At 35.1% G+C, this 24,196-nt stretch overlaps 1 protein-coding gene across 8 annotated transcripts in view; it reads left to right on the top strand.

Annotated features, from left to right (window-relative positions):
- Positions 1-24,196, top strand: part of LOC145943900 (uncharacterized) — an 80,480-nt gene that overhangs the window by 36,557 nt on the left and 19,727 nt on the right. For all 8 annotated transcript variants that reach the window (XM_083051815.1, XM_083051814.1, XM_083051813.1 and 5 more), the window contains 3 exons: positions 4,533-4,678; positions 18,730-18,902; positions 22,787-22,951. In XM_083051815.1, coding sequence (XP_082907941.1) covers positions 4,534-4,678; positions 18,730-18,902; positions 22,787-22,951 — 483 coding nt within the window. In that variant the 5' untranslated portion in view covers position 4,533. The remainder of the gene's footprint in view (positions 1-4,532; positions 4,679-18,729; positions 18,903-22,786; positions 22,952-24,196) is intronic.

Raw genomic sequence — 24,196 nt, 5'->3', positions numbered from 1 at the left:
GCTGGCAGTGAATTTTGGAACACGGCCTATATAGGAATATAGTGCGAAGAGCGAGCGCGAATCAGCTGATATCTGTCAGTCGCGATATAGCTGACTATAGTTAAACTCTCGAAGCGATTCATGAATAACCGATGTGAACCACCGTTCCGTATCCGAAAATCGATTTCCAAACCGAATTGCTACATTATATAAAGGGGTATCATATATCCTAGACCGTCCCAGTTAAATTGTTCCTATTGACATTTTCGATTTGAAAACGCAAAAGTCACAAAACACACATGCACAACACACAATGCTTATTCGATTACGAGCGCGGATGGAATTTTCCGCACGTTGTATACCGTTTAGAGTTTAATTCGCGTTCTGATTAAATCACACGGAATTGCAGCTGCTCCCTCTCGTCAATGCTAACCGATTGCCCGCTAATTAAACGCCCCTGCTTCCGCGATTATTCGTAACGAGTGTGTTTATTATATGCGCATTTTCTCCATCTCCTGCACAAGTGTTTCCATACCGGATTTAACGATTTAGAAACAAACAGGGATAGTAACGAAAATTAATAACGCTGTTCGGCGAACCGTTGTAATAAATGGAGAATATCCAATGCACATCTGATTAGCTGAAAGCGATTATCGGAACTTGGATGAAGTATCGGATCTGTCAAAAGCACTCAAGGTTGCCTCTTTAAACTGACCGAATTCAGATATTGCGTAATTCTACGCTATTATACGTTCTGCTTTGGGCATTGCATAAAAGGTGACCGAGTTGCATGAATGGTTTGTCCATTGTATTCCGAGAACACTAATATATATAGAACAATCGAATGTAGTGTAAATCACATTCGGAACTTGATTAAAAATATAGCTTATACTTAAAATTATAATTATGTGTGTGTGCTAATAATAATTACAAATTATATATTATAAAAATAAAAAATAAGATCAAATTACTTTTAAATATTGAACTTTATAAAAATGAAGAAAATTAATTTAGAATTACGTTATATGATTTAATAAATACGTGCGACAATAAATAAATTGTAATAAAATATATGAATAAAAAAACAAAGATGCATTTTTATAGAATAAATTATCTGGTTTAAGGTCTAGAAAAACTGGTTTGTTTTACACGATCTTCTGTGCTTGTTTGCTTATTGCGTAACAATGAAGAGCTATTTAACGCTATTATCCGAATTGGCTCGTTAATTATTCCCAATGTCCTCCTTTATCGCTAGTTAATTCTGTAGAAAACCGGCGCCCGGCTTCGCAAAACAGAATATTTGTCGCAGAAAATTAATTTCAGCGAAGTTTCTTTCCAGCACTTGCCGGAAGAAATCAGACTTGATACACGATACGCTGCAGAGAACAAACAGTGTTATTAAAGAAGGCAGAAAGTTTCAAAATTGGATGATGCTCTAACTTTTTAGCGAATGTCAACAACAATAAAATGAGAATAAAATGAAGCACGTACGATATTCTCTATTAAAAAAGCAGATATGTACTTGAGTTGTCTTTTTTTTTAAATTTATTTATATTATCTATTTATCTTTTAATATTGAAGTGTCTATTATATCAGAACGCTATATATGTATACATATAATGAAGTATAGCAAAATTTCATTAATATTAAAATGATTTGAGCTGATATAAATTTGTACATCTTGAAAGAAGATTAAAATAAGAAAGAATTGAATAAACAATTAGAAAAATAAATGAAAATATCACACACACAAGAATTTACTAACGATGACAATATATTGAAATGTAACTAATAAATAAAAGAAACAAAAATTGATTAATATCACAACGAAAACGACACAGTCGAGACAAACGGCAATATCCGCAATAAATCCTACTGTCACAATACGATCTGCTACTTTAAACTTCAGGATATACGAACTCGAATATCCATCATCGGTCGAATCGATATATTTTACGATGGTTCATTGATTGGAAACGATCTGAAGATAATATACGATATACGCCCGTAAGCCAGTGTCATCAAATGAAACAGATCACAATCGCGAAATGGACTTAAAGCGAGGAGTTAATCAAGATGTTTATTACTCGCTGCAAATAATTGCGATCATAATTGCGCCAGAGAATGCGTCGCCTTAATTACTGCTTAATTATACTGCTAGGCAAGTTACACCTGGGAGATTGCGTTTGATTTATAACTTTGTTAACGGGAACCGCTTGTAAATAGCGTGAATGCGCGCATGCTAAGCGGGAAATTTCTGCTCGCGATAACTTCGTAATACACATGTCGGTGAAACGAGCGATCGCACCTGATCGAATAAAGTCGGACGCGCTGTAAATTGACAGCCATCCCGCTATAGAACTAATCACAATTATAGTCAGTCATACCAACAATCGTATCAATCAGACGAAATTGCAAAATCGAAAAATATCTGCCCAATAAAGGTAGAAAAAGTTCGCAAAAGAGATGATAGAACGTCAGCGCGATTTATTTCAAAGTATTTTCTCATTTATATAGACTATCTCATGTACAATTTTTGCAGTTTCGATTATTTTTTTTATTAGTCAATTTAATCGTAAAGTTCAATATCGAGAACGACATAGAAGTTGTTGCAAAGTTGTATCGCTTTGTTCTGCACGGGGAAACAAAGAAGAGCGCGTTTTCGTTCATGTGGAAATTTCGTGATCGTGATCACCGCATAATAGAGAGGACAATCGCAACTGACTAAGTTAGAAGTGCGAGAAAGTGCAGAAGAGCGAAACGAGCCACCCATGGAACCATATTATATATGTATATGTATGTATATACATATATCAATCTGAACTATTTCTGAAATCTATTCTTGCGGGAAATTCGATAATCTGAAACTTGCATGCGCGTGCTCATCGTCTATCAAACCGTCTCTATATACGTACTCCCTAAACGTTTATTTTTTATTAGGGAAAATAATCTCCCAATAAAACAATCTCCTTTCCCCAAAAAACTTTAAAGTTAAAACTTTAAAAATTAGATATTTTTTTATATTATATTTAACAATGATAATTTAATGATAATAATTTAATAATAATAATTATAATCATAATAGCACTTAATTCCCTGTGACGAAAAAAATAGATATATAATATTCTAAAGTTTCTGAATCCATTTACGCTCTTTCATAAGATAAGCTCTTTCATAAGATTGGAGTAACAATGTTTGATCGGCTTACTTTTCACGTGAAATAGTTCGACATAATAATTGGATAGCGTATTAAATTTTGATGCGATACAAACATGACCCACGCGTCGCGCAAACAAACGTATACAAGACACAAATCTTTTCTCATAACATGGTCGAACAGAAATCAACGAAGGGTGCTCTCTCAGCGAAGGGTGCTCGGCAAAGAGCAGATAACGATAGCCCGCATTACTTTGCTTGAAAGAGCAGTCGCGGAGGAGAGCATCACTGAAAATGGAGCTGACGTCTATTGTTTTCTCTGACGACGGCACATCTGTTGATTGTTCTTCGGGATGTGCATATGACGTCGAGATTCGCGGCTGCTAGGTCTGTATGCGGACAGAGACAAAGAAGAATCACGCGGTCGCATCGTCGCGCTTTTGATTAAAAAATAAATTCGCGGAAAATTGCGGGATTTTCACCATTAATCGATAAAACTTGCGCGTATCTTTCTCTCTTATCTTCGACGTGAGAAAAATATACCGTGAATGGACGTTGTCAATTTTAATCGCAAAAACGTTATTTATGAAACAATGCAGATTTTTTATATGCTATTTTCACGACGTTATAAAAGCTCTTTTATATGCAACAACAATTTGATAATAATATTTGAGAAATAATATTTAGAATATTATTTTGAAATAATATTTGAAGAACATTTCGTTTTTAAATAAAAATATAATGTAGTATAAAATAATATTAATAAATCAGAAATATATTTATTTAAATCAATCTTGTTAAAATCACATTTACGTCAACTTTCGATAGAAAAAATATTAGACATAATGCCTATTATTTTTACAAAGTAAAATTATATCATGTATAATTATGAATCTTCTTTTGCAATCAAGATCTTTTCCGCACTATTTTACGATATATTATACGACGGTGTCAGGAAAATGAAGGAACGTAACATTTGCAAAATGGTAGCTCGTTCGCTAGTACATCAAACCACGGCGACATATACCGACGAACAAAGGGCTAATATAAACGAGACTGAGCAAGCAACAAGCCCGATAGCTTCATATGCACGCTCCGGCGTGTTTGTATTTGTTTATTCGAGACACACAGGGTGTGCGAAATACATTACCACAGTGTCGTTTCTTCGATCCTGCACGTGTTCATTATGTAAAACAAAATAAAATGCCCCAGTAGCGAAATCTTTACCCGACAATCTCGCTTGATATTTTTAATTTACATTTTTAGAAAATTGTATTTTTACATTTTTTTCGTTATAAGACCGCCTAATAAAGAACATTCATGTGATTAAAATTCACATTTAAAATTTTAATTATTAAATAATTATGAAATATTATATTAAAACATTTTTTTTACAGAATGCCAACAGACGTGGCCGAACTCCCAGAACTTGCAGTAGTGGCAGGGGATGTTCTTACCCTGCGAGGCACAGGACTCGCTGCTGCAGAAACATGGGCTCTCCTCTGCCAGGCTGCCCAGGCCCTCCAGGATCTCTTTCTTTCAAGTAAGTCGGAAATTGTGTTTTTTGATATATAAAATTCAGAAAACAAGAAATGCTTTTTTCACTGCTTGTCACTATTATTTTATAGTTACTGAATAATGATTTTATATTAAGTTTTATAGTAAGTTCTGCACAATCGTTATTATTATTATTAATAGAGAGTTACTAAAAGGAGTTATAATTATTTCATAATATTTTATCTGTAATACTCCGATAAAAATATTCTATACTTTTCATCCTTGTGAAAATGATAAAAGAGAAAACCCATGTTTCTGACGCGTAAACTAAAACTCTACGAAACATTACATGGACAATATTTCCGCTAAATGCATTAACGACCTCTTAAACACTTCATCAACGTCGTCAAAAATATTACGGATCCATGCTCGATTACATCAACCCCTTCTTGCATCATTACTTCTTCGCGTTTAGGGTGCCCCGAAGGTCATAACGTGAAACAACGTCATGCTCTGATGAGGCAGTTCTCTTATGGTATTTTCTTTTATATCTGTTTTATTTCACGCATCGATGACCGTAGGCGGTACCGAGAAAAATGTGACAGGGTGTGCTATAAAAATCGTATCCGTTCATCTCATCTACCCTCTGGCGCCAAAAATCCTCGGCGACCGAGTTACGTGATTGATGGTGCATCGAGGAAGTTAGGCAGGAATCTCTTTTTCCCCGAAAGAGAAAAATCAGAAGAATGCATCCAATTAAATTATTCTTTTTTATTCTCATTATTCGCTGTCTATGTAATCAACATTTATTTCTAACAATGATAAAAAATAGACATAGATAATATTGTCGCAATAACAATGATTAGTCTAATATAATTATTACTAATATTATCACTTTTATATATTACTTTAATTTTATGTGATTTTATATTTCTATAAAATTATATAAAAAATTAATGTCAAATCTTAAAAATTGATGACACATTTATTTCAAATATCAAAAAATTTGCTGCAACAAAATAATCCAAAAATTCCGCCTCCATGAAACAAATGCTAAAAAAAATGATGGACCATGATATTGAAAAATATCATTTAATTCGATTATCGATAGATTGAATGAGATTATGCTAGAATTTGAACTCCCTAGAAAACTATATATAATAAATTTGACAATAAAAAGAACTATATGTGCAATCAAAGTAGGAAATGAAATATCTATGCATTTATACATTATACATTCAATTAGTACATATAATTATCATTTTATCATGCATACGCGTGTGTAATTAATGGTGTGAATTTATTAAATTAATTATTCATACTTTTCACGAACCACTGAAAAGTACAATAAATAATTAACTGCGTTTTGTGTCACGTGCAATCGTATTGTGCGATATGCAAAATTTCAAATTTTATTTCTGAGTTTTATCACGCAACCGCGATTTCAGTTCACTGAGACGTTTGCTTACAGCTTATTTTATTATAATAGCTCATTAAACTCATTAATATCGTATGCCCACGTTTATATATACTATGCAAAAATTCATGAAACATTCGGCATCGTATATCGCACGTCTCTGTCGATTGATACCGTTCCCCGTGGCGATGGGTAAATTTATCATCGCGAGATTAACACACTTTCGAAGTATACATCACCGCTAAAATTGCGTTGCTACGAGCGAAATAAAGATCGCTCTCGATGCAGCGAAGCGTTACCCGATGCAAATATATATACATTTTACATGATATGTGAAATAAATATTTTTGAGTGAGCGCGGTAAAAACATGAAAATATAAAAATAAAACTCTAGGGGAAGAGCCGCGATTTGTTTGTCTCGATATAAATGTGGTATGACAGATATGTGGTGTATAGGGAAACAGCGAACGGAATCCGAAGTGGAACATTACGGACGATGCATTCCAAAGAGAATCGATGAAGCATTAAATCTGAAGAGGACAAAGGCCGAGAGAGAATTATCAAATTGCACATATCACAGGGCGATTAGTACGATGCCCTTCGGCCTGAGCAAGTCAAATGTCGAACGTTAAATATTCAATAATCACAAGCCGTCGAGAGGCGTCGTCGTCAAAGCAACGCTACTACTAATCGATTAATCGACGACGCTGTCGTAACATTACTCGCATCATCGAGCAAAGCCACTGTTACTGTGGCAGTTCATTTATCCGTGAAATTATCCCCTGTGTGGATTAACGATTTCATTTACTGTACACAGATATTGGACTTTACAATGTTATCTTTAATGATACGAGGTGTCTAAAATTACATTAATTTTGAATCTACATTTGAACCTTGTAATTTGTAAAATACTTGCAAGACCCAGAATATCAAGTAGCGTCGTTTTTTTACGACTTTTCAGAAACTCATGCGATCTCAAAAGAATTATCTCCCCCTGCGGAATAAAAGATTCGATGAATGCATGTCGAAGCCTTTGCTATTTAATACCACAAAGGCGTCTTAAACATCTCGAAAGTCATGATCTCGCGATATGCATCTCTTCTTGACAAAAGAGTACTTAAATCTGATAGGGCTCGATACTTCTGCTTCATCGAAACATCGTGATATTAATATCACCAATGATAAAGGCATAAAGATAAAGATATTCAAAACGATTAATTATACAGATCGATATACGAGCTCGTATTAATATCGGACATCGATATTTAACTCATATAGGCAGTAAAGATAACATATACTAAAAACTAAATAATATTTCAGTATTGAAAGATAAATTATAAATTAATTCAACAATATCGAAAAAAGAATAAGTTTTTAATAGATACATGAAATAAAAGGTAAAGATTTTTTCACGAAACCGAAGAGGCTACTGAAAAATACTACTGAAAAAAATGAATAAATGAAAAATATGTGATTTTTTAAAAACAAACGTTAGAAAAATGTTTTAATAAGATATCTGATGAAACCGGAAAAAAGAATCAAAGTTTTTAATTTTATTACCGAGTCGACAAGGGCCAAAAAATTTTGACAAAATTCAATTATCACCTTTATATAAGGATTCAAATTATATTCAATATACATATTATGTATTGTCTCTTCTCGCGCGCGATTAAGCGCGTCAAGAGGCGCTCGACGCTGCGTCAGGCTCGCGTTTCATTCTTGACTCGCATATGCGCGGCTTAACAGGCGTGTTCACAATGTCGGCAATTCGGGCCCTTCACTTCCCCCTGAGATCGCCACGGTAGAGAGGTATCCTACGATTGCAATGCTGCATAGCATGACTCACGAGCGCCATATAATAAGCGGTGCCTCGCCGGCATCGCGGAACCTTGGACCCCAAATGTCAAGGATTCATCCTTGCGTTCGCTCTACGTGATAATGACCGACGATTAAAACTTTATCCTAAACATCTTTTGCAACCGATTGAGAAACGATTCTTCGATTGCCATCGAGAGACATATATTCACATATATGGCGTAGTAAGATTATATTTTTTCAATACGTTCATTAGTCTCATGAACATTATTAACATTATAAATGTAATTAAAATCTCTTGATAAAAAGAAACGCAATATGTATATTATTACGTTTTGCAATTTTACGCGTGAATATGCAATTTTACACGCGGCTCACAAATTTATCCGATAATTTAACTGCGCGGATGCTGGAAATAGGATTGCATTTTTTCTTCCCATCAAAGCTGCCGAAAATACGAATTTATTACGTAAATCCGCACAACTGTGCAAGTTTCAAGTGGGAAATACGAACTCTACATTACGGTCAAGAATCGTTCTCGCCGCATATAATCGCCATCGTGACATCTGCTGCCTTCAACTGGCAGACAGCAAGAATCATCCTTTTCATCGCAGCAGCACCCTTTTCAAAGCAACAGCTCTATCCAGCCACGGTACACCTTGTGGAAGAGAAATGCCGGAATTTCGACAGTGACTCCTTTGGTTGTGCATCGCGCAGAAAGTGTACAGAGGCTTTAATAATGTCGGCGACACACAATGCGTCGAGAGAGAGAGAAAGAGATGCTATTCGACGGCACCCAAACAGGGTCACCGGTGAATCCGTGCGTTCATCGCATGTCTTGAAAATATCTAAGTTAATACCGTTAAATTAATAGTTCGAACGGAAAAATATTTTGACGAATGAGAAGAGGAAAGACTTCGAGCATTAAATATATTTTTCTTGTAAAAAAAAATATAAAAACCGTGGAAAATATTCGACTCGATTCGCCTTTGCGGTCTACGATTTATGATAAGAGTTCCCTGTGGATCAGAGCCAGCGTTATTGGCGCGAGCATTTTAAAAAGGAGTCTGATACTGACGTGTCTCTTTCCACTTGAGAGTGCGGAAGAAAAATATGTTCCTGACTCTTACTTGCAGCACGGCATTATCGCGATCCCCTAAAAGCTAAATATTAGCATAAATTTTGAAAATTTGTGCGAGAAATTCGTGTTATCATAAAGCTGCATTTAATTTTCGTATCAAACTTTAGTTTGTCAACCTATAATCTTTTTTTTTTAGAATGCACCATCTAAAATTGTAGCGATAAAAATGATTGCGAAACGATATCCGCGACGGAAGACTGCGAGTTGTTTCACACGAGATCAACGAATCGAAATATAACAATTTTTGGGCGAGAAGTAACAAGTGAGAGAGGATGACGAACGTAGAGAAAAATCCAAACGATTTTACAGTCAACGAATTAAAAGAAATATTACAAGAGACGGATCTATCAATAGCAGACATAAAAATCGGACTGATAGCGATCCGATTTTATTTTTGATAGAGATCCGATGGACGAATCCGATGGATATATTGTATCAAGAGAAAGAAAAAGAAGATGAATTGAGAATACAAGTGTGCCGAATGCAAGAAACGACAATCCTGAACATCTTCGACAGGAGATAAAATTTTACGAAGACAAAAAGAAGTGATAAAGCTAGAGCTCTCGGTAGCACGACAAGAAATCGAAGTATTGAGAAGGTTGCAAAAAAATAACGATGGGCGCGAATCGACGAGCAATTAAAAATCCAGCAATTTCCCGGTTGCAATAAACGTAAACGTGATTATGAGTCTGTTGGAATATTTTACGGCTGACAGTGTAGCATGTTTGAAGCATGAATTATTTCGGGATATTGGTATATGGATTGTCGAATAATCGGATCATGTCTGAAGGGCAAAGCGCAAGAATGGTTCCACTCGAATCCGAATTACACAAAAATAATGATTAATAAATTCTGATTGAGTTAAAAAATATGTTCTTTCACGAATCGAGTAAAGTGAGAAGGCAATTCGAACAACATACGAAGAGACATACGAAGATACCTTCAATGAGTATCTGCATCGAAAAATAATAAAGACCAATTAAAATCGACGAGGGTAAAATGGTCAGTTCCAAGACAGAGCATGAGCTTTCACGATCTGCATAGTTTCACGATTGCTGTCATTGAACTATAGCTTCAATGTTATTAAAATGTAAGTCAACCGCGCGCGCGAGATATCGAGAAATCACGTGCAAAACGTACGCGTTACGCGCGCGAGACTTACATGCAAGTCGCAATGATAATACAAGTGTCAGTTTTCACTTGGCTGGAATTTCATTTTACAAGGGAGAATGTGAAAATAACTGAAATTCCCGCGAGCAGCTCTTCTACTGTTCGCATAACTTTCCGCTACAATAGGCGCGACGATTTACACAACGTTGCATTTCATTCAAACAGCCACGATTGCGGTCTACATGAGCATCGATTAGCAAAGGCGTGCATATTGTAATAACGAGTGACGCCATTTGTTACAGAAATCAGGCCCTTTTAGTCGCCGGCTTTTAAACGCGGAAAGTGCAAAACCGTTGCGTTCAACTTTTGATCAGAGTTTTGTTACGAATGTTTTTTCACTTCTAGTTGTGCACCGGTCTGCTAAACAAAGTTTTACAGGACTTAACTCTCCAGTTGCATTAGCTACCAGTTCTACATTCAAACAAATGCACACTGATTGACGGGCGTCTGTACCTTTAATGGCAATTCTATGTAGAATAAAGTTGAAGTTTAAAATCTCGAATAGAAAAAAAAGATAGGAGGTTAGTGACGCAGTAATATATAAAACGTAGTGCGCGAAATATAATTTTTCGCTACGGGGACCCGATGTACTTTTCGACAACGAAAATTTGTATCAATTAATATAATACCGATTCATTCTTGTATCTCGATCTTTCCGAAATTATATGAAACTTCAGACAAATTATATTTACTATAATCGTCAATATCATTATAATTAAGGGAATTAAAAATTTTTTAATTGCGAGATGAGATACTGTTTACTCAGGAAAATCTGGAAAAACATGGATTTTTGAATGCGCCGAAAACATGGTCGAAAACTATCGTAACTATCGTCTAGAAATCGGGGAAAAAGATTTGTTGAAAAAAAGGATTGAAGTAAACGTCACTGTTTCCGAAGGATCGTGGCAAGGAATTCGCAGGAATAAATATTTAGCCCGAAAGTCCGAGTTCGCCGGTAAATGACGCCGCAAGCACGAAAGACCATTAGAGAGACGCTGTCATCTCATTTTAAGAGCGTACCGGGATCGCTTATCCCCCGCAATCCCTAGCAAACTCCCCACGACTCCTCTCTGAGAGGAGCCGGAGAGAGAGGGGAACATCCGGAACACTCGGAACGTAAAATATACGTCGCGTATTTTACATACATCTCGCATTTTTTCCCGCTACTTTCCGTTCTATTCGGCGGCGCAAGCATACGCGCGATGCCTTATGAATGAATTGAAACGAACGAAACTGCAGCTAACTCCATTTTAATGATGAGATTCCACGGACACACCGTAGTTTTACCGGGTCGGACAAAAAATTTAATTACGTTTTTCATCTCGTCGCATTTCTTTCATTGCCGATTACATCCCCAATGATACTAACAATAAGTCTAAAAATAAAATAATAGTAATTTTTATTTTATTTCATTTTTATTTTATTTTATTATTTTCATTATTTATTATTAGTTTATTATTTATAATATAGTAACTTTTATTATTTTATTATTGATTATTTTTATTACGATTTATGAATAATTACGATAATCGAAAACTGAAGCTTGCTGCTGTCGAATTATATTCCACAAATTTCATTGCATCCGGAATGTAACTTGATCTGTCTTGAATTGGTTCATCAAGATGCGGAATATTATTCACCGATCTGAATATTCATTATATAATCGTGAGCCGTGAAAGGTCGTTAACGCGAAAGATGTACGAAGTGCATCATCGCCACAGTCGACGCGAGTACGGCGGCGGGGACGTAATTAATGATCGAGATAGAGAAGTCGCTAACCATCGAAGGGCGGCGGAGAGAATTTAGAAGACGAGCAGGCATTTCTCACATGCAGGACGTGGAGGAGTCTTAGGAGGAGAGAATTACGGAATCTCGCGCTCGCGCGCGGATAATCGAATTATGAATGTAGCGAACCGTTGATGCTGTTAACGTGATATAACGCACCTTCTCTCCTCATAACGTTATTATCCTAAGTTGTATATTGGTGGAAAATGCACTATTGAACATGTTAACGGCATCTTTAAAAAATCTTTAAGAAACCGCCAATGTATAATACGAATAGATTACGAATAAATGTTAGAAATAATGAAAATAATGAAAATGCATGTAACGTGGTCTCGCTCTTTTGCGCTTTCGCGATGCTTTGGCAGAAATCTTGCCGCGACAGGAAAATTTATGACGGCAATTTTACGACGGGAAGCATTTCGTGTCGTAATAATAACGTCAAACTCATTTACGACTTGTTATAAAATTATTACAATGGTAAGTATAGTCATTATGAAGGAGTTTTTCAAACATTTTCGCGGAAAGTCGATATCATTATCGAATAAAATCAAGTTCGACCGACCAAATTCAAACGATCGGAAATAAAAGTCTCCATGAATAGCTAGCTAAGATGCTCGTTCGACTTACAATTGCTATTCTTCGAATACAATTTCTCCTTTTATTTTAACTTCAGCTCACGTACTTCATACCGTTCATTAGCATATCGTATAACTTCGAAAGAGACATCTATATTAAATTAGAAATGCAGAAAGCGAATCTTGAGAAAAAAATAAGATTTTAAAGTTAAAGAAAGCTGTATGCGAACTAAAATAAAAAAGCAGAAATTGAAACACAAAATTAAATGGATTAATAGCAATAATATAGCCGTCGCAAAGAAAGAAAAGTCGCGATGTCGACAAATATAATCTCGTTATATTTATAATTTCGAGGGAAACAGATTTCCCAAGAGCTGATGACATATTATCCCGCGAACTTCTGCTATCAACACCTTGCATCGGAAGCGCACCAAGATTGTTTTAGGATAGAGATTCATGAAACGCCACAGCGTTCACCTATTTCCCAACCGCGTCGACGGATTCCAGGACGCTGTCCCGTTCGCGTGGGCGTGACGTAGGCTTGCGTACGTGTACGGACAGCGCGGAGAAGGATGAGGATGTATATCCTATACGTGTGGATATACATGTATATATGTACGAGCTTTGACGTTGATGAATAGTCTCCTAGAGCCCTCCGTTTCTGTCTGTCCCATAAACATTGACCACCGTTCGAAATTCACCCTCTCGCCATCCTCCCTCCCCCCTTCTCTATTTAGTGCCTCCTGTATCTGTTGAGTAATACGAGTGAACGCGACCGTCTTGGCAAGGAAAAATCGCGTTCGCGAAAAATGCGCCTCGAACTAAAAGGAAGGTTTTTCGGCGGCAAGAAAACGTCAAAATGACTCAAGTAAAATGGAAATTAAAATAACTCTCAAGTAAAATATATTGTCGGAAAATTAATTACATTTTAAAAACTGTTTGATTTTATATATAAAATAATATTGCAAATGACGTGTTATAAAACAATTACTTACTCTTTGTGAGATGTATTTAAAACTCTAGTATATATTAGAAATCAAAGGTGGCGAAAACACTATTGTCCTAAATTATTTAATCATATTTGCCTAAGACATACGCGCTTAAATCTCATTCATCTTGAGAACTACTTTAAACCTTTTCTTCGTGATTATTTATCGCGAATCGAAACATTAATTGTAAATCGATTTTTAATTACCCAACTGCGAACGCTAAGCCACTGACACGATCTTTCAGCAAAAATTATTGCCTCGTCCAATAATTTAATTAAATCGTAAAAAAATTAATAGTCGGTCGTAGCTTCGAAGAGGCAAATGTAGATAAAATGATAAATTACATAAAAAATCTGGAGAAATACGATCAACGTTTTAATTATAGAAAATTATTTGAAAATATGTGTCGAATAAAATAATTTCAATATTATATTTAATAATATTTTGTGTATGTACAGAACTAATTAATTGCTAAAAATAACACATATTTCGTCTATTTTTTATTAGTCCCTTCAATGTATGCAATCGTTTATTTTCTAGCAGTTCGGTTAGAATTTTCATGGAAATTCTAAGTGATTTTACTATCCATCACAGATATCGAAAAAACTACATAAAGAAATAGCAGACGATCTGAGTATGCATACTAGTATTCGCAGAGATGAATTCACCAAATGCTTATAAATGCCCATTGGCTCAAAAAACAGCAATATGAAAAGAACAGATAGCTTAACATGAAATAAAAATATTCGTTATAAGCGCGATATATAAAGTCGGTGTTCTTGCATTTCCCAGATGCATGCCACATGTGAATCTTCCGTTAATCTGTATCTGTATCTAGTTGAAATTGAAAAAAATATAATAAGCCTGAAAGAGACTGGAGTATTGATTTTCTATCTTTACCCGAAACGAAGAGAACCCGACGAATGAAAGTCGACAGTGAAAATCGACATTCGAATCGCTGTGACAAGTTGAACCAGTCATTCAAAATGGCGATATCAAGCGGTATCGAGGTCATCCACTACGAATAACCGAGAGATGAAGGGCGAGCATCCCGATAATCCCGACATATGAAGTTTCCCTCCGTTCTATCTCATCTATCTCTGTCTCTCATTAGCTATCCACAAAGGGACGACCATCTAACTCTTGTCGCTTAAGCTCGCCTTCTTGGAGAGCCCTTTAAACGTTCCTTTGCAGATTAAAAGCAAAAATACCGCGACAGTAACTCCAAGAGAAATATTATGTTTACTTTGAGAAATAATATTCATAGGTAAAGTGATGCTTTATATACATATATGAACTTTATATATGATTACCGCATTAGAATTTAAAAATTTTTTGATGAATTTTAAATAGATTAATGCTATGACCAAAAAACCATTTTATTACTTCCAACACATTAAATATTTTTATATGTAAAATCCTGAAGTTTCATTAATCAGTTAAAATTCAAAGTTTATTCAAAATTCGATGAAATTCGTTCTCACTTGTTTAATTTTAAAACTTAATAAAGATCATTTATTTTCTGTCACTTAACTTGAAAACTATTAGCACATTGGCAATTAAGAAAGAATTCTTTCTAAATTAATTAAGAGAAATCTGTCATTAAAGTATGTCGGCGAGCTATCGTGTATATCATAATAATAAAGAAAATCTCAAAGACACAATTACATATTATAAAAAAAGAAAGCGATCTAGATATGAATCCAACTGAAACTGTATTGAACAATATATGTATATCAGAGATTTCTTATTTCCTTAGATATTCGCATCTCTTTATGCGCCTCTTTGTCTTTCGGCATGTAATAGAAACTACAAAGTCAACTCTTAATATTCAATTTGACTGAGGCAGCAAAGACTTATTTCATTAAACGAGCAGCTTCGCTTATTTTAGATTCAAACATTCCCATCAAATATTATAAAATTATTCAGAAAAAATAAATAAATATTTAAAACATTAGTTATATTAATGGAAAAAATTAATGGAAATTCACTATATTATAATAAATACTTTCAATATTAACGGAACAAAAAGAGAGTACAGACAGCTAGATTACTACCCTAGAGATTCTGAAAAAAATACAACCGTCTCTCCCGAAAGGCATTTCCATTTTTAAACTAAAAGCTTTGGAATGCCCCCGCCATTCCCCATTATTGACTGAACGAAGATCGATGGAAGACAGATACAATGCGATGTAACATGAGATCTACTTTGTCCTTTTTGTGGCGTAGAGAGAACGCGAAAGATGTGTGATAGAATGCACAAAGAGCGACCTAATGTTCGAAATATACGCACAATAATCAATCACGTATGAAGATTTCGCAAACACGCTCACGGGATTAACACAAGTTCACTTCGAATTAATGAAGCAGTTACAATAATTAGGTTACGATAATAATTAATGTTACGCGTTATATAATGCTATGCAAAATATTTATTTCCATCTTCGACTCAATTTAGTAACCGCGCACACAAAGAAACATTTTACAGTAAAATGTATATAAAAGAAGAATATTAATTCAAAACAAAATAGTAAAAATATACATATATTTTTAAAAAATTCATTTCATATTTATTCTGCATCGTCTCTTGAAAAATTGTCATATACAATTTTCCAACTTGATATTAAATTTCGCGAACAGTGATTGCCATTTTTATGCCGAGTGAATTTTGTCCGTCAACTTACCGGACGGAACAGTAAAGTCGCGTTTCGTTACAAACACTGTTTACAGCAAATAAATCTCCATGCCATTAATTTCGACGACTCTTGTATATCCTACAAAGCAGCAGGTCTTTGTTTTATCGTCAACGATCAGACTGCGCCGTCCGACTGCGAGAGTCCGATCGTTTACAAAGATCGACTACTGGTCCAACATCGGACAAAATAACACACATCGCCGGTGAAAAAGGGACAGTGATAGATGACACAAAATGCTCGGTAACGCGCCGTACGGTTTATCCAGTAAATTTCTTCCTACCGACGAAATGCAAATGGCATCGATAATTAACGTGTTCAGTATGCAAATGGACATTTTCAGAAACAGCCAATCTGTATTTGCAACAACGCAGTTGCACTAAATCTATTTACATTTGGCTTTAAACGATTTATAATGTGGATGTATAATATTTTTTCATATAATTTGATTTTAAATATATCTGATGCATGCGTGTATATATACGAATTCTAGTTTGACGTTAAAATGTAATGACTATAGACGACGTGATTACGCGAGTCGTCTCTCCTCGTCTAAGGATTAGTCGAGATTTATCAGGAAACATGTCGATCCCATTTAGACCCACCTAATTTCCTTAGAGCTTAAATCTTCGAAGAACGGAAATAGTTTATCGCTCGGAAGCGACGTTCCGCGCGCGCGTTCGACGTTTCTGCTTTCTAATTTACACCGGAGAACTGTCCGATCGTCTGTAGAGATTGACTACTGGTAGAATTAGAAATCGCGACTCGTATCACTGATTGCAACGAAGTTTACGGACAGAAACGAATTGCAACACGTCGAGTAGTGAACTTGCAAATAAATAACTATCTCAGACGTGTGAAGCTCGTACGATAAATTTTAAAATGTTTCACATAAATTTTTCTAGTCAAAATAGAATGCGAGACGACGATTTAAAAGTACCTGCATATAAATGTTAGCCGAAATTAATCGAACGCGGTCTTAATTATTTAACGTGTCGATTTTCGCACGCTGGTTCTCCACTAATTTGCGCCTTTAGCAAAGGTAGGGGGGGAAGAATTTGTCGGTGAAAGCGCTTGCCTAAATTACCGGGGCGTACTCGGGAGAATATTCTCCGTGTCAAGGCGCTTTAGCCCACCATTAGGCTGTTAATGTCCGTGACACGCGCAGAATTAGCACCCCAATGGCGAATTGTACGGGATTTATAACGGGAGCGATATAATAGATAGTCTGGCACTTGTGCCTAGACTGTTTGCCATTACATAAAAGCGACGCAATGTTCGCATGTAAAATGTGTAACGACTTATAATCGTATTATTAAGACACAAAAGAAATAACGCCAAAGATCTGATATTTTTATAAAATAATTGCGGAGTAGTGTATTTTAAAGTCGATGCTCTTCTATATACGTTCATAATGTAATAATACAGGAACTGCGATAAAATTCAATCACTGTTATTACCACGATCGGAAAATGTTAAAAAGATTGACCAGCCGTCTTGGTCGATATTGAAGCCAACTATAGACGCGCGCGAATTCAAGAAAACACGATTAGAAGTTTGCAGAAGAAGATGAGATTTACAGAAGCGGTCGGGAAGATTCCTATTTCCTCAATCTTTTCCGACCTCGGCGGCGCGATTTCCTTCTTCAATTACATCCCAAGCGTTTACACGATTCCGCATGACCCCCTGACAGTGGACGTTGAAAAATACGCAGCGTATTACAAACAGTTAATAAATGATTCTGGACGGCAAGAACGTGCGCGCGATCGCGATAAATAAACCGAGTAATTTCCGGAAAATCCCCTTGTCGAGTAGAAGATCCTTACACCTGCGACCAATTTCTAACTACCTTTAAGCCTATCGGCCGCTCAATATAGACTAACTATAGTCGAAGAATTAATTATAACTTTAATTCTCCGTAAGTAGAGTTTGGCACGAGTATGACCGATTATAGAGAGAGTTTCGAGCAACCAATCATGATTATACAACACATTAAAACGATCGGTTTAAGTTTACAGCACGCCAAATCGTCATCTCGCAAGTGAAAGAGCTTTCTGGATGCGTCATACGATTTAATAAATTCAGAGAATGTTCATGTATTTAATTTTTATACTCGTCTTACAAATCTTAAATAAATTTTACTTCTTTTCCTTTGCTGTATAAATATAAAAATTTTCTCTGTAAAAAATTAATCCAAATGGCAGCTTTCTCATCTCAAAATTAAAAAAATATATATATATAATATAAATATTATCTATAAACACAGCTGTTAGATGTATATAGATTTAATAATACTATATTATTAATATAAATCTAATTGCTCTCATTACTATTTAGTGTCAAATAGTGTCAAAAAGTGTCAAAATAAATATGATACTTAATTTAGCGAAATACTTTTAATAGCATTGCTAATTTACGAGATATTTTTGCCAACTTTTTTTGCTTTACGTAGTAATTTACATATTTGACGACACACCCACAATCTCATATTTCCTATTAATATTTGTTCCAGATGGAGGCGTAGTGGGTGGTTCGAGAGCAGGACCGGTGGTAACTCCGCACACACTGGAATTGACACCACATGGTAGGGTTTTGCTGCAGCTCGCACCGCTGGAGACTGCTCGCGCGTACCTACCACCAGAATATCGACCCGGTCGGATTTATTCGGACACGGATTCGGAAAAAGTACGTTACATTCGCAGCACAGCACAGCGCTTGATGATGCGCTATTAATAATTAATTTTTCAATAACGGATTGCCCGCCCCAACTGATGTCCGTGTGATGTTCGGTGAATTTTAGTGTGACATTTTGACATTTACTTTTACGACATCCGCTGTTCTATCGTATAACGCCAACTCACTAATCTTATTAACGTTAAATTATTATGCCTAGTATGTTGCAAAAGTTTATGTAATGTAAATTTCAAAATTAATTTTCTTTTCATTTCTTTCTATCAGTTATTTCTCATGTCCCGATCGGTTTCCCGCCTCTATAATGCATTTATTATTATCCGAATTTGCGAAATGCTCGCTTTTGAATAATCACAAAATGTGATATCTATAATGCTGATTTTAATGATATTATGCTGATAAAAATAAATATTCAATGACTCGAATAATTACGTATAACAAAATATTTATTCGAAATATCATAAGGTTCGAGAAGAGAGACCGTGCAAAATATATTTATCAGAAACAACTCCGTTTCTTCGGTTGGTCAATTATATCACGTACGTGCGTATAAATAGCGCCACTATTTACCGGAAGGGCGAGGTCGGTGATGATATAATTAAAAGAGCGAAGAATTAAGAACGCGTTCTATTAAAATCCTTTCAGCGCGAAGAGGATTAAGCCGCCATGGTCGTCCTTTGACGGCTCGACGACTTTATATTTGCTCGACATCCACGTTTCACAGTGCCGGACTGAATTTTTAACGGGGCCGTCGTTGTGCGAGAGGCCGACTGTTCGAAAGATTTCGAAGAACGAAAAGAGAGAGATGCAGCGCAGAGACCGAAGCCAGTATTTTTAGTACCTTTATCAAAATCCCCTAGCGCCACATTTCTCTACGTCTCTTTCCGTATTTTTTTCTACGCGCGCGACCATCGGATTTTCTCGCTCTCTCCGCTTCCGCCATCTCTCGCCGCGATCTCTTTTTTTTTCGCCCTTTCTCACCCTTTAGCGCCATCATTTCTTTCCCGGTTGATGGCCGGATAGAGCTTCGTTGTTTCAACACGAGCCGGTATTTATCTCCTGCAGATTAAAGGCAGAACAAACGGCACGCACGATAAATAAACTTCGGCGCATCGTTCTTTTATATCACCGATTTCGAAGCCTTCCCTCCCTGCCTCCTCCCTTTGTCTCGTCCCCGTTTCTAACGAAAAGATAAGTCCTTGCGGAAAGCACGCAACCCTGATACAGCCTGCTATATCCGTATCGCTCGTTAATCTTGCGAACAAAAGCGATTGTAATTTACGTTTACGCGACTACAGGGAAAACTTTGCAGTCCGCGTAACTATATTGAGGTAGCATTGAAATAAAATCTTCGATGTTTATAAAAGTTTAGTGACAAAAATATAAAAGCTATATTATATTTTAATCATTCACAATATAAGCATAAAATCTCTTGCGAGAAATAGTGAAAAATTTTTAATGTCCTGGTATGGACATATGTATGTTAATATGCATTTATTAATGTATAGAAGAAAAGTAGTATATTACGATTTAGAAATAAAATTATAATATCAATACAATTAAACAAATTAAAGAGAAATGATTTAATATTGAAAAAATTATATATTTTCGTATTTCACATTTTATTATTCGAAAACTCAGAGAATTGATGATATGGGACGAGAAAATATTTTTAAAATGTAAAAAAAAAGTTCGAGTAAAGTATATTTCTCCTTCCACTCACATTCGTAACGCAGAAGGATATTATCTTGAAAATACGATATTGATTAAATGCAAAACACGGGAAGTTTTTTTACTAAAACTCGTTAGAATTTAATATTCCAATCTGTTTTCTTTTCTCTGTCTACACTCGCTATACAAGGCAACATCAAAATGCAATATTCAATTTCAATCGAATAAAGTACTAGTGCATCTCCATTAACGATGCTTTAAAACATGATATTGAGAAATAAATTCTATTTCATCGCGAAGATTTTAGCGAAGAAAGAAGAATGGCATTTTATTGCAGGAAAAAATATAATTAATTTTATTGTGCTATATATACTGAGCTGGAAATAATTAACAGTTCGTTAGACATTCAGCAATACTTCTTTAATATGAAGACACAGTAACAAAAGACTTTTACAAGAATTATACGAGAGGAAACTAATTTAATCTCGTAAAATGTGCGGAAAGAAATGCCTTTTCCTACAGGCTTTTACAATAAGTAAAACAAAATAAAAAAGAAAAGAATGATACAGTGAATCGTACAACTTTCCGATGTAACCTGTAAACTATTTCGATTTTGGATACTGCAAAGAACAATAGCGAACTTTTATTTAGACAAAGAAGACACGAGTCTATGTGACTTGAATATAAAACATTTTATACTCTCTCGCTATCTATGACATTATAGAATGTTAATAAAAAAAATTTATAATCATAAAAAAAATTTTTTTTAATTTAAAAATAAAATTAATTGCATAATTATATTGTATAAAATTATATTATGTACAATAGATGCATTAAATACGAACATTAATAAAAAATATGCAACAAATAAAAAAATTAATTATAAATTTTTTTGAGCAGCTAGAGCAATTTGAAATATTTTATTTATATAAGATATGCAGAGCAGCATTAAATAGCGAGAAATATATTTCTGCTAAGTGTTAAAGTAATGTATTTTGAAATTTATATTCGTGTATGGATGAAGATTTATACGGATTCATATGGATAAAAATGACTATTGAGAAAAGTGTTAAATGATTAGAAATATTTTCACTGAATTTTGTTAAATCTACAATCTTGAAATTTGTAGCTTTTTGCATTTATTTTTCTAGTCGAAGCTCTATAGGCTGATAAATAAAATACCATCTCGAAGAGAAACATAGTATTCTCTCTCGTAACAGCTAAGCTGTGTCGCGCGGCGAAGGATAATATATCAATCTCGAGTCTCGAAAGCCAAGTCTTTCCGATTATTAAATCTAAAGCGATTTAATAATCGGATTTTTTATTTTATAAAAGAAAACACGCATATGTAAACATATACATGCATGCACACGCGCGTATGTATGTAATTATATAGATCCGAGAATATCAATTATATTTTTACTTGTTGAAAAAACAATGTTATCTAATACCTTCATGGATAATATTATAAAAAATATTGACAATAGAAATTTTATTTCTTCACACTTAAAAAATAAGCATTAATGACATTTCATATCTTTACTTAGTACTTGTATTATAGAATAAATAGAATATCAATTCAAGATAAGATACAATAAGTTTGCATCAGTGCAAAACTTTATCATGTAAGACTTTAAACACTACATTAATTTTAATTACTCAATTTTAATTACTTAGTTGATATATTTTTATTTTTATTTATTGTAGTTATTCATAAGTAATTTCAAAATGTGAGATCTTCAGGAATTTAAGCTACATTGACTTCAGTTGCGGCCGTAGTTTTCTCGTTTATTTATAAAGCGGGAAGCAACGGTAACTATACGTTACACATATATATATATACATATATGTAGGTTACAGCACACACTTGCGCGACTCTCAGCGTTGTGTTACAGAGATCATTCTAACAACTCGCTTGTGCATCGTGTCACGCTGTGAAAAATGTAAGAGCGACAATCGTCGGAAAAAGCAATTCTTTTTCGCGTTCGTGTTGGCCCAGGTAATCGTTGTGCGGGTGCTGCAGCCATTGCTGGCGAATATTTCGCATTCTCCGGAAAAGTGGAGACGCAACTGTGCGTCGAAATGTATAGGATCCTGTTATAGTGAGGCGGATTTAGCAAAAGCCCCCCAAAAATTTATATTAATCGAAAAATATTTTAGAGACTCATAATCTCTCTATAATCCAATTGATCTTATTTTTATTACAGATGTGGATGTACTCTTTAGGAAGAGCGTTACTCGACACGACCCCTAGAATAGCGGCATTAACGGGGACCGTTTCTGTTTCACCCTCTTCCGCTTTGCAATCAGTGTTGGCCGCCATGACGGAGCCTGATCCTCGCAAACGTGCCTCTTTGATGAATCTGCTCGACGTAAGTTTTTAAGTTTTAATGAGTTCCCTCTATCTCTACGATATGTTTTTTTTCCCGACCCGATACCCGGCGCTCTGCACTTTCATCAGTGTTCTCGATGCAATAATTATTTACAAGTGCGTTGAATGAACGTTTTGTTTACATTTTTTATAAAGCTGTTGTACTCGATTCATTTATCATCAATGCGAATATTTACGCGCACAACAGAACCGTGTTATAGAACTGGAGAGTATTGTGAGCGAAGCAATACACAATCTGTGTGCTATAATAATAGATCGAGACTGCCGATTTTACCGCGAGGGTACGAGTTAGATAACTTGAAATTTCGGAGTTTATTGTACGCGCATTACATCGATCGTTCGAAATAAATCGGGCAGAATCGTTTATTATGTAATGATAATTTTATTTTACGCGCTGTAATGATGCATAAAGTCATTTTCCGCACGTATTTTTCGCCAAATATTTTTTTCAATTCTCCGATTTTATCGTTCTATTAATAACTATTTGGATAAGTACACATCTATCAATACGGCTGCAAAAGTAATCTATATGTATATTAATACAAGCTATATATTTAATATAAACAAATTTTTAAAAAATTATCTCATATTTGTACAACAGCTACAAAGAGTATTAACGAATAATAACGAATGTTTTAATTAACAGCTACGAAGATACAGATTCATTCTAAAAATGAATTTAATAAATGAATCCCTTAGGATAAAATTTTATCTTTTATAATATTAAATCAGATGTCTGAATAAGTACTGACTGCAATATATTAAAGAAGTCGTCATTGCGTAGGCATGACGAATCGTACCTAAGGTATTTTATCGTACCAACACGTATCGTTTGCGGCACCGATCTTGACAACCCGCAGTTAACAATACCTAATCCCAAGTATAGTAGCACGTAGCAAAATTAATTTTCACATCACGGTTACGAATGGTTAGTAATTCAACGTCGCGAACGTGTTCATGCAAGCAGCTGCATCGGACTAGAATCGAGCGCATATACTCGGGAAGTGCATAGCGCGCGACTAGAGAGAGACCGGAGAATAATAAAGCAATTAGTCGTTTGTAATATGTAGTTCTGAATTTTCTCAATTATCTCACGCAACGTGTCACAAGAAAGATTCGACTCTTATAACTCTGCGTCTAGACATCGAGGTGCAACTAATCTCGATACTGCATATATGCACCTCGTGTAAACTATGATCGTAAGAACTATTTTATATAAAATATC

Source organism: Prenolepis imparis, unplaced genomic scaffold (assembly GCF_030444845.1).
Source record: "Prenolepis imparis isolate NDT839.2.m4 unplaced genomic scaffold, iyPreImpa1.0 SCAF_12, whole genome shotgun sequence".
Lineage (NCBI taxonomy): Eukaryota > Metazoa > Arthropoda > Insecta > Hymenoptera > Formicidae > Prenolepis > Prenolepis imparis.
The sequence above is the reverse complement of the archived record's forward strand: the minus strand, read 5'-3'. Positions and strand labels throughout refer to the sequence as shown.